Raw genomic sequence first — 12,796 nt, forward strand, 5'->3', positions numbered from 1 at the left:
TTCGGGACAGTTGACTTGGACAAGGTTTGAAACCACAGGGTTTCAAAAATAGCCCAACGCTCTTTGATGAGGCCTTACAACGGGACTTGGCTGACTTTCGAGTCCAGCACCCCACTCTTATACTACTTCAGTTTGTTGATGACCTTCTTCTAGGGGCCACTTCTGAGACAGCATGCCACCAGGGAACAGAATCCCTCTTGCAGACTTTGGGGCGATTGGGCTATCGAGCTTCTGCCAGAAAGGCTCAAATTTGCCAGACCCAGGTTACTTATTTAGGCTATCAACTAAGGGACGGACAGCGATGGCTGACTCCAGCTAGGAAACAGACCGTGGCCAACATCCCAGCCCCAAGAAATGGCCGACAGCTACGGGAATTCCTAGGAACGGCGGGATTCTGCCGCCTCTGGATTCCTGGGTTTGCCGAGATGGCAGCCCCCTTGTACCCTCTCACTAAACAGGGGGTGCTCTTCCAGTGGGGAGCAGAACAACAGGAGGCATTTGATAACATTAAACGGGCCTTGCTGTCCTCCCCTGCCTTGGGTCTCCCAGACATCACCAAGCCCTTTGAACTATTTGTGGATGAGAAACAAGGGTATGCTAAGGGGGTCCTAACACAAAGACTGGGACCCTGGAAGCACCCGGTAGCCTACCTGTCTAAGAACTTAGACCCTGTGGCCTCCGGTTGGCCACCATGCCTGAGAATGGTGGCAGCCATTGCCGTCCTAACTAAAGACGCTGGGAAGTTGACCTTGGGGCAGCCACTCACCATCCTGGCACCCCATGCAGTGGAGGCTTTGATAAAACAGCCCCCTGACCGCTGGCTCTCTAATTCCCGCATGACCCACTACCAAGCCTTGCTACTGGATGCGGAACGGGTCCAGTTTGGGCCCGTGGTCGCTCTCAACCCAGCCACTCTGCTTCCTTTGCCAGAGGAGGCAGAACAGCACGACTGTCTGCAGATCCTTGCAGAAGTACATGGAACCAGACCAGACCTATCGGACCGACCTCTCCAGGATGCTGACCATACGTGGTACACCGATGGTAGCAGCTACTTGGTGAACGGGGAATGGAAAGCTGGAGCCGCGGTCACTACGGAGGACAAAGTGATCTGGGCAAGCGCCTTGCCTGTTGGTACCTCCACACAGCAGGCTGAACTCATTGCCTTAACCCAGGCGCTCAAAATGGCAGAAGGTAAGAGGCTGAATGTATATACAGACAGCCGCTACGCCTTTGCTACGGCACACATCCATGGAGAGATCTACTGGAGAAGAGGGCTGCTCACATCTGAGGGTAAGGACATTAAGAACAAGACTGAAATTCTGGCCCTCCTGGCAGCTCTGTTCCTACCAAAAAGACTGAGCATTATACATTGCCCAGGGCATCAGAAGGGACACAGCCCCGAGGCACGGGGAAATCGGCTAGCTGACATCTCAGCGCGTGAGGCCGCCATGGGTTCTGTCCTTAAAAGACCAAGATCAACCCACGTCTCCACAGCCGGAACAGACCAGTTGGCTCTACACCACGGAGGACACAAAGCTCCTACAGAAAATGGGGGCCGTTTGGTACCCACAACTAAAACGGTGGGTCTACACAGGTAAAACAGTTATGCCTACGAAGATGACCTTTGAATTAATCTCCTACCTACATAAATTAACACACCTGGGACTCAAGAAGATGAAAACCCTCTTAAGACGAGAAGAGATTGACACCTACCTCCTGGGACGAGATCAGGCCTTGCGGGAGGTGACTGAAAGCTGCAGGGCCTGTGCTCAGGTAAACCCAGGAAAAGCTAAAATTGGACAAGGAGTCCGTCCCCGAGGACATCGGCCTGGTACCCACTGGGAAATTGACTTCACTGAAATCAAGCCTGGTATGTACGGACACAAATACCTCTTAGTGTTCATAGATACCTTCTCCGGATGGGTAGAGGCTTTCCCCACGAAACATGAAATGGCCAAGGTGGTGACCAAGAAGCTCCTCGAAGAAATCTTCCCCAGGTATGGAATGCCCCAAGTATTGGGGTCAGATAACGGGCCCGCTTTCGTCTCCCAGGTAAGTCAGTTGGTGGCCAAGTTATTGGGGATTGATTGGAAGTTACATTGTGCTTATAGACCCCAAAGTTCAGGACAGGTAGAGCGCATGAATAGAACAATTAAGGAGACTTTATCTAAATTAACGCTTGCAACTGGCTCAAAGGATTGGGTGTCCCTACTACTCCTAGTCCTATACCGGGCCCGGAATACACCGGGCTCCCATGGCCTGACTCCCTTTGAAATAGTATACGGGACCCCACCCCCATTTATCAATTTCTTTGATTCAAATATCGCTGAATTCGCTAATAGCCCTTCCTTGGCAGCACATCTTCAGGCCCTACAAATCGTGCAGAGAGACATCTGGAAACCTCTAGCCGCGGCCTACCAAGACAGGCTTGAACAACCGACGGTGCCGCACCCGTTCCAGATCGGAGACACCGTGTGGGTGCGCAGACATCAGACCAAGAATCTCGAGCCTCGGTGGAAAGGACCCTATACAGTTCTCCTGACTACCCCGACAGACTTGAAGGTAGACGGAATTGCAGCTTGGATCCACGCATCTCACGCCAAGGCAGCCCGACCTGAGAAATGGCAGATCACAACATCGCGCCCCAAACATGGAAGGCTCAACGCACTCAAAACCCCCTAAAGCTAAGATTTTCACGTTGTTGCTCTTAACTGTCTTATGGACTAGGGGTGGGGCGAGTCTGGGGGCTAGCCCCCACCAGGTACATAATATGTCCTGGATAATAACTAATTTAGAGACGGGCTGGTCTCAAGTCCTAGCTAATGGTAAGCATGCTGAAGGAACCTGGTGGCCCCCTTTGACTTTTGACCTTTGTCAACTGGCTAAGGACTCCTGGGAGCATACTGAGCGGACTCCCCACAACTCATACCCACCCTGCAGACACTCTGATTGGTATACTTGTCCCGGAGGTAAGAGGACCCAGGGGGCTGGGGATTTAGCTCAGTGGTAGAGCGCTTACCTAGGAAGCGCAAGGCCCTGGGTTCTGTCCCCAGCTCCGAAAAAAAGAACCAAAAAAAAAAAAAAAAAAAAAAAAAAAAGGACCCGGGAGTGCGGAGGTCCTGAGACCTTCTACTGCACTAAGTGGGGGTGTGAGACTTACACTCGAGGATGGTGGGGGACCAAGAAGGGGGACTTAGTGGCCTTCTCCCCTGAGACTCCAGGCAAATCTCGAATTACAATAGAATTCAGGGATCAAAGTAAAAACACAGACTGGAAGGTGGGGCGTAGGTGGGGGATATGGTTGTATACCCCTGGCCATACTAACCCAGGACTCCTGTTCTCCCTCCAACTGGTGAGAGAACAGGTCAGACAAGAGATTGGTCCAAACCCAGTCCTCATGGATCAAAAGCCCCCTTCCCGACCAGCACCAGCACTGCCCCCGGTCGGACCCCCACTATGGCTAAACACCCCTCAGAACTCCGGGAATATCTTGACAACTCCCTCCCCGACTAGGGACCCTTCCACACCGGCCCCTCGGCTGCTAGGAACGGGAGACCGGCTAATCAACTTAGTGACCGGGCATACTTGGCATTCAATTATTCAGAACCTGACAAGACCCAAGAATGCTGGCTGTGCCTGGTCTCTAGCCCGCCCTATTATGAGGGTGTGGCAGTCATGGGGAATTATACTAATCAGATCACGGCCCCGGCCAGCTGCACAACCCTCCCTAGCCATAGGCTGACGTTGCCGGAAGTCTCAGGACAGGGACTCTGTATAGGGACCATACCCCCCACTCACCAGGTCCTCTGCGCTATCACCAAGAGGATCCCCACTGGAAGCTATTACCTAGCAGCTCCTACAGGCACCTATTGGGCCTGTAACACCGGATTGACACCTTATATCTCCGCCGCAATCCTCCGCAGATCCTCCAACTACTGTGTACTGGTAGAAATTTGGCCTAAGGTCACCTACCATGGGCCCGAGTACATATACTCACATTTTGAGGGGCTGACTCGATTCAGGCGAGAACCCATCACCATGACCCTAGCTCTACTCTTAGGAGGAATCACCTTAGGAGGAATGGCTGCAGGTATAGGGACGGGGACCACCGCCCTCATTGAAACGGGTCACTTTCGTCAGCTACAAGCGACCATGAATGCAAATCTAAAAGCTATCGAGGAATCCGTGAGTGCATTAGAAAAGTCCTTAACATCTTTGTCTGAAGTAGTCTTACAAAATAGGAGAGAGCTAGACATGCTGTTCCTTCGCGAAGGAGGGCTATGTGCTGCTCTAAAAGAAGAATGTTGTTTCTATGCAGACCATACAGGATTAGTGAGAGATAACATGGCTAAGCTCCGAGAACGCTTGGCCCAGAGACAGAAGCTGTTTGATTCCCAACAAGGCTGGTTCGAGGGGTGGTTTAACCGATCCCCTTGGTTTGCTACCCTGGTGTCCATCTTGATGGGACCCTTAATCATCCTCCTCCTAATCCTCCTCTTTGGCCCCTGCATTCTAAACAGATTGATGCAGTTCATAAAGAACAGACTCTCAGTCATTCAGACGCTTGTTCTCACCCAACAATACCAGAGGGTAAGACAACAGGAAGAGATTCCTTAGAATTCGATTTGAGTAAAGGATTTTACTCAAGTCTAAAAGAAAATGGGGGAAAATGAAAGACCTACCCCATGAGTCTTAACTCAGAGTTGCAACAGGCTTGAACGAGCCCAGGCACGCCCAGATACCTAGGGCCGAGTCACCGTTAAAACTAACAGACCATAAAAGGAAAGGAATACAGAACAGACTAGGAGTACTGGATCTGGCAGGAAGGGATAAGCCCCTAGCCCCCGACATTCAGGACGTCCCAGCCCACACGTACTCTTTTACCATGTTTTACCATGTTACAACCTCATTCGAGTATGATGCAAACCTGCCAATGTGTGATGCAAACCTTATTACCTCATCATGTGAAATAACCAATCATATGTGAACATGTCTATATGCCTCGTTTAAATCCACCAATCCCCGTAACTATGCATCTGCTTCTGTACACCCGCTTCTGCTTCCCCAAACCCTATAAAAGCCCCATGCTGGAGCTGCTGGGCGCGCAAGTCCTCTGAAGAGACTGTGTGCCCGCAGGTACCTGTTTTTTCCAATAAACCCTCTTGCTGATTGCATCCGAGGGGCCTCGGCTCGGTCATTGGGCGCTTGGGGTCTCCTCCTGAGGGAAAGGTCCTCTCCAGAGGTCTTTCAATACCCCTTTCTCGTTAGCAATCTGGAGAGGGGAGAGCACTATAGTAGTTTGGACAAGCCTGATCCACTTGAAATTTAGAGCACCTAATTTCTTGAGAAAGTCAAGATGCCTTTATGTTAGCTATATGATGTATGGAATGAAAATTGTCATACCTGCTACATTAACCAATTACCCCCTAGAAATGTAACCAATAAGGTATGTGCTGTATATTAACTATGCTCATATATATATGCATGTATATGAGTATATGTATATATGTATATATGCACATATATTTCAGATTTAATACTATATCATAGACTATAAAATTATATTCTCTATTCCATATCTGTCATGCATAGCTATATTATAAATATTCATTAATAAATCCTATTGGTTCTATTCTCTGGAGGACTTTGACAGTATAGTCAATATATATATAATGTATTATATATATGCTCATTTCCTCTGGAAGAGCAGCAAGCTTTCTTAACTGATGAGCTATATCTATGGCTCTACCAAGGGCAATGATTATAATATTTATAGGATTGCTAATATTGGCAAGTACAAAATCATTTGGAGTAGCTCACAACTTAGAGATTCAAGTGAGACACTATGTAGCTGTCTTCGTCCTATAAGCTGGAAAGTCAGGCAAGATGGATGTTGACATTATTTGTTGCTGGCTGAGTTCCTTCTTTTTCAAAAAGCCTCACTCTTCATTCATGAAGACATCTAAATAAGTAGAGATGGCACCCTCACATTGTGCAAGGCAATATGTTTTGCTTAATACCCATCCTTGTAAACATTATTTACATTTTAAAAATATTTTCTCAGCAGTGTTGAAACCAGTATTGATCAAACTATGGAGCATCATAGATTAATCAAGTTGACACGCAGCATTAACCTGCCAGAGGGGCTGTCAGGGTATTTGATAGATTGTGTAATGCATTCCTTGCCAAGGGCAGGTTCTGGCTAAAGGTATGTTCCCTAATGGTTCTTTGCTTTCCTTAGTATTTTCAAGGAAGAATTAACATAAAATACTGACATCTCTGACCTTACATTTTCTTGTTTTTTTTAAAAAAAAGATTTTATTTATCTATGCATCACCTTGTCTCTGAAGCATATTTGATACTAGAGGTTACACATTTGATTAGTTTTCAGTCACATGCTCCTTGAAAGACAATTTTTCCTTCACTAAGAAACTTTAGGGTTTCCAGAAAGCATAGGGTGATTATCTGGTGATCAAGAATTGCAATGATTGATAAAATTTGTTTATAGATAAATAAGATAAATGACTATAGATTCTATGTAGTTTCTAGAGCAACAAGATAATGTTGGTAGTAAAGATCTTTAGAAGACTCATATAAACCAATGTATTTTTTTTAGCAAAATTTGTATCTCTATTAGTGCTGATGTACATTTTCTGTAAGAGGGAGTTCTAGTTTCATTTATATTACTGTGATGAAATGCCCTGACTATAAGGAACTTAGGAGAGAAATGAATGTGTTTCAGCATGAAATCCTAGGTTATACTTTATCTCTTTAGGGAGTAAAGGCAGGAACTTGACTCAAACTGGTCACAACACGTCTGGTCAAGAGCAAAAAGAAATGAATGCTCATGTGTTTACTTGCTTATGCCCACACTGATTTCTCTAAAACAGTTCAGGATAGCCTTCTGAGGAAATGACATCACCTGCAATAGACTGAGTCATTCCTCATCCATTAATTTAAATATGATAATCCCATATGGATATGCCAATAAGACAAGACAATGAAGACAACTCCTCCATGAGTCTCTTTTCTCTGGTAATTTCAGGTTGTGTTGACAATTAAAGCTAATTATAGTGAGTGTTCTATCTTTTTTATCTTGTTCATATTCCAATTCTTATTCTGAAGCCCTCGTGCCAGTGTGATGGTATTAACAAGTGGAGATTTGGGTGGGGAAAAGAACAAGATCATGAGGGTGACCTCCTGTGAACGGGCTCAGTGGCTTTATAGAAAGAGGAAGGTGTGGCATCTTTCTCCTCTATGTGAGGATCCAATGAGAAGATGGCCATTTTCTAACTGATAAGAGTGTCCTCACCACACACTGTGATTAGGATTCAGACTTCTCACCCTTCTGATTTATGAGAAATGAATGTTACTATTTAAATTATGACATACATAATTTTATCTAGCATCTAAAACTAATAGCTCCAATGAGCAACTCTTTGAATCATACCATCACCAGTGACTATATTGCATTCTTCTTGTTTTGCACAATACTTTCTTTACCTATGAGACAAAGTTCTTGAAGGCAGATGGCAAGTTGTAAATTAACTTTTGTCTAGTTCAATTCTTGCTTAGTATGTTCTTAAAAATAACAATAAGTACTGGCTGAACTTTAGAACTTGAGTTACTCCCTCTACACATATTTTTCTACTTTGATACACTGATGTGACATAAACTTCACACAGATTGGAGGCTAGAGGCATGCTTTCTTTGAAATATATGAAAATTGTCATACCTGCTACATTAACAAATTACCCCATAGAAATATAACCAATAAGGTATGTGCTGTATACTAACTATGCTCACATAAATATATTTATATATACACATATACATTTATATATCATATTAAATACTATATCATATACTATATTATATATTCTATTAATACAGTAGACTACAAAATTATATTCTTTATTCCATATCTGTTATACATAGCTATATTATAAGTATTAATTAATAAATCCTATTGGTTCTATTCTCTGGAGGACTTTGACAGTATAGTTAATATATATATATATGTATACATGTGTATAATATATATGTATACATATGTATATAGCATGTGGTCTGGTTATAATAATGAAAAAGTACAAATTTATATATTATAGCTCATTTTCCATATTTTTAGTATTTTAAAAACAAAATATTTTAAAATAATGGTTTCTGACTAATATTTCAGTTATTGAACTGAAACTGTCTGCTTTGGTGTACATTGCCAGGAGCTTGGCTCTTGACCTATGGTTGGGCTATGCAGATATTCACTAAATAAATGAGATTCTAGAATCAATACACACAAATGTCATCTTTTGATGCAAACATGAAAATACTCATCAAAAGTTGTAAATACTCAGGACACAGACTCCATATCATTGGGCATCTGCTGTGTATGGTGGATAATCTTGATTGTTAAATTGTTCTGATTATAATCAACTAAGAGGTTTACCTCTGGGCAGATCTGTGAGAGAAATTACAGGCAGAATTAACTAATAGCAGAAAACATCCTCCAGAGGATGAGGTCAGGTTGGAGGAAAAAGCAATGATACTTACCTGCCAGCGTTTACTTCTTCCTAGTAATTATATTTATCCCATTGTTGTGGCTGCTGCTGCCATTTGCTGCCACCAGACACCAGCGTCTTCTGGTTCCTGCATGGGCTAAAGCCCAGTAGATTACTAAGCATCCTCCATGACCTCAGCACCACATTGGCGCTACTAAGATTAATGTTACCAAATCAACAGCAGGGGAGAATGGTCAATGCTACTTCCAAGTCTCTCCAAAAACCTGTATCATTTTTGTTTTAAGATTATTCCTGTTTATAAAGAGTTATATGTGAATCAGCTATTAAATAATAATTACTTTTTTCTACTCCTCCACCGAAGATATCAGTCACAGAAAGTGAGTTCCTTGGCAGATTTCCAGGTCTCAATATGACTTGCTTATACATAGGGATTCACCATTGCTATATACATTGCTTATACACAAGGATTCACCATTGCTACCTGGTCATGTTAAAGTTTTAATAACTGAACTCAGAGAATCACTTTACGCGCACTTAGTAATTTACTTACAAGGAAACATATCATAAGAATATAGTGCATGAACAGATGAAACAATACACAGAGCCAAATAAAGAGCCAGATGAGTTTGGGTGCATCGTCCATATTTCCTGCATGTGGAAAATAACCAAGAAGGTCTCCAAATGCTACACCTGACATATTTAGTGGAGGCTCCATCACATGGTTGTGGTCAGCAGTTAGCTCAGTTTCTGTCTCTCTTTTCTTCTCTAGGACATGAAGGGACATAGAATTCCAGGCTTCTAATCGTGCTCTGCTCTGTCTAACGGCCAGTTCCCTTCCTGTAGGTGTCCAGGAATTCATCAAGTGTGTCTTCATTAGACTGGAAGATACACATGACTTCCAGAAAATCCCAGGGGGTTTAGCAGTTCTATGTAAGATTCTCCCATCATCACTATTACCCAGGATATTACCAGGGTTTTCCTGGCTCTGTATTAAAGGGCAGGACCAGGGACCAGGTGCCCATTTCCTATTCTGTTACAAAATTATAAATGTTTTGTTACCGTTACAAATTTTATAAAACCTTAAACAGGGTTAGAAATGGCTGATCAGTTTATTTTCTTTTATTAACCCCAAACTTTGTACAGCAGATCAGTGATGCCGGGGGTTGAGGTCATGAGTCAGTACCAAGCAGGCTGCAAAACGTAATATATACCCCTATCTTGCTCTGGGTTTAAAAGGTACCACATGTATAAGCAGGTTTTCCCTTTCTGGGAAATAATTGGTCACCAGCACAAGAAGGGGAGGGAGGGCAGGAGGGACAGGGTTTAGAGGATCATGAGTATGACAGAATGACTTCCAGGAACAGCTCCAGTAAGAGAGAGCAAGTTTATTGTTGTAAACAAGGACTGTATAGACCTTGGGAAGTGAGTGGGGGTTTTCAAGATTGGTGTACATTATTGGCTGGGGCTGGGGTTCCAGGGATGATTCATTTCCATGAAGAGGAATTCCAAGAACACGCTGGGCAGGTTCTTATGGGTGAGGAAGTTGAATCTGTAATCTGGCCAAAGACTACATGAGGTGGGGGGTGGGTAGAGGTAATAATAGGCTGGAACATGTAGGCTAAGAACACGGAGAGAGCTGTCCTAATCCTGGTGGTCTCAGGATGAGATTTTTCAGGAGTGAATCTCAGTCTTGTTCCAGGGAAGCTTCCCCAGTTGCACATGCCCACATTTTCCCCCCAATAAAGTTTAATTGTTGCTTTGGGCTAAAATATGTCAATTTTAGAAATCCCAGGAAATCTTGATAAGCAACAGATGCTTTCTTAGTTTATTTAGCAATTATGAATGTTTTGTGGCAACTCCAAAGAGTAAGTTTATCTTGTGGCTCTTCTCCAGTAAAATTTGAGACAATGACTTCATTGAGGAAGTCGGAAAAATCGCAGGATCACATTCCACCACCTTCAAGGAGGCAAAAGAGCTGGACTGTGAAGCAGAAGTCATTTGTAAATGATGTAAAACCTTATCCCAAAGTCCAGTCCCTCTTCTCTGGAGATCATTGTCTTAGTTAGGGTTTTATGGCTGTGAACAGACACCATGACCAAGGCAACATTATAAGGAAAATATTCCCCCAGTGCAGGCTGAATGGGCTACCTCTTGACCCCCCCTCCCCTGTCCCCAGTGCTGAGTTGAAACCGTGGAGGCACCTGAAGGCCAAGACATCCGAAGAGCAGGCAGAGGCCAGAAGGCTAGAGTGGGAGCAGAAGCTAAAGCTCTACCTGTCAGCCACTCAAGCTGTCTTCCAGAAGCAGCCGGCTGGCGAGCTGGTTGAATCAGTGCTACAACTGACAAGCCAGATTCTGAGAGCCAGCCCTGATTTTGCCACCTTCTGGAACTGTCGCAGAGAAGTGCTCCAGCAGCTAGAAACCCAGAAGTCCCTGAGGAGTTGGCTGCTCATTCGAAGGCAGAACTAAGCTTCCTAGAGAGCTGTCTGCATGTGAACCTTAAGTCCTATGGCACTCGCAGCATGGCTGCTGGCTGCTAAGCTGCCTGCCTAAGCCCAACTGGGCCTGGGAGCTGGAGCTGTGTGCTTGCTTCCTCCAGGCAGATGAGCGGATGAGTGGAGCTTTCATTGCTGGGACTTTGTAACTTCACAGGTTGCTGTCACCCCTGCAGTGGAACCCACCTTCACTGTGCAGCCTCATCACCAGAAACTTCTCCAAATATTCCTCCAGGCATTATCGCTCCTGCCTCTTGCCCCAGCTGCACCCTCCTCCAGACTCCTGCCCACAGGGACTGCTGAAAGAGCTGACATTGGTGTGAAATGCCTTCTTTACTGACCCCAGTGATCAGAGTGCCTGGTTCTATCGCTGCTGGCTCCTAGATCAGGCAGAGCCCCAAGATGTTCATTCTGTGCTGCCTGCATGTGAGCTGGGAAGAGGCCTGTCTGTCAGTCTGCTTTTCTCATCCCCTGAGAGTGGGCTCCGGGATGAGAACCTTGCTACTCTTGGTTGATGAGGCACCTTTGAGTGTGGAGTGGAGTACTCCAGATGGCAGGAACTGGCCCAGCCATGTCTGGCTCCGTGACCTGCCCACTGCTTCTTTCTCAATAACCAGTTGCTCAGCACACTTCAAGGTCATCTGGACAGGAAGTGATGCCCAAAAGGAATGCATGCTTTTAATAGATCATCAGGTGTGCTTTTGCTCAGACCCAGCTATTGATGAACAGCTCTTTAGGTGTGAGTTGTTAGTAGAAAAGTCCACAATGCTACAGTCTGAGCTTGAATCCTGTAAGGAGCTGCAGAAGCTGGAGCCTGAGAATAAATGGTGCCTGCTTACCATCATCCTCCTGGTGCAGGCACTGGACCCTCTCTTCTATGAGAAAGAAACACTGCAGTACTTCAATAACCCCAAAGCCGTGGTCCCAATGAGAACAGCCTACTTGGATGATCTGCACAGCTGGAAAAGTGTTCTCAAGATGGAGTACGCCGACGTGTGTGTGCTGCACCTGGCTCATAAGGATCTGACTGTGTTCTGCCATCTGGAACAGCTGCTCTTGGTCACCCGTCTTGATCTGTCCCATAATCATCTCCCAGCCTTGCCCCCAGCCCTGGCTGCTCTGCACTGTCTTGAGGTCCTGCAGGCCAGTGATAATACCCTGGAGAACTTGGATGGCTTGGCTAACCTTCCCAGGCTGCAGCAGTTGTTACTATGTAATAACCACCTCCATCAGTCTGCAACACTCCAGCCTCTTGTCTCCTGCCCCAAACTAGTCCTCCTCAACCTTCAGGGCAACTTGCTGTGCCAGGAAGAGGGGATCCTGGAGCATCTGGCTGAGATTGTACCATCTGTCAGCATCATCCTCACCTAGGAGACCCTGCTTTACCCTTACCCTTTAACTTATTGGGGCTGAATAAAGAATGGAGAGGTTCCTCTAAAAAAGAACAAGAAGTAGAAAAAGAACAATATTTAAATTTAATTGGGGCTGGCTTACAGGTTCAGAGGTTCAGTCCATTACCATCAAGGCAGGAGCATGGCAGCAGCATCCAGCCAGGCATGGTTCAGGCAGAGCTGAGAGTTCTATTTCTTTATCTGAAGGCTGTTAGTGGAAGACTGACTTCCAGGCAGCGAGGACTAGGGTATTAAAGCCCACTCCCACAGTGACACACATATTTCAACAAGGCCACACCTATTCCAACAAGGCCACACTTTCAAATAGTGCTACTCCCTGGAGCAAGAATGTACAAACCATCACAAACATGTACTTAGAGTTTCTAGGTTCT

General features: G+C 45.2%; 1 protein-coding gene and 1 pseudogene across 1 annotated transcript; both read left to right on the plus strand.

Annotated features, from left to right (window-relative positions):
- Window positions 1-628: 628 nt before the first annotated feature.
- Window positions 629-2,697, plus strand: LOC134479741 (protein NYNRIN-like). The gene has a single exon (XM_063264440.1). It carries the CDS (start codon window positions 1,549-1,551, stop codon window positions 2,680-2,682), a length of 1,134 nt encoding a protein of 377 aa, XP_063120510.1. The 5' UTR covers window positions 629-1,548; the 3' UTR covers window positions 2,683-2,697.
- Window positions 2,698-9,847: 7,150 nt separating this feature from the next.
- Rabggta-ps2 (Rab geranylgeranyltransferase subunit alpha, pseudogene 2) lies at window positions 9,848-12,492 on the plus strand (annotated as a pseudogene).
- The last annotated feature ends 304 nt before the right edge of the window (window positions 12,493-12,796 follow it).

Source organism: Rattus norvegicus, chromosome 7 (genome assembly GCF_036323735.1).
Source record: "Rattus norvegicus strain BN/NHsdMcwi chromosome 7, GRCr8, whole genome shotgun sequence".
Taxonomy (NCBI): domain Eukaryota; kingdom Metazoa; phylum Chordata; class Mammalia; order Rodentia; family Muridae; genus Rattus; species Rattus norvegicus.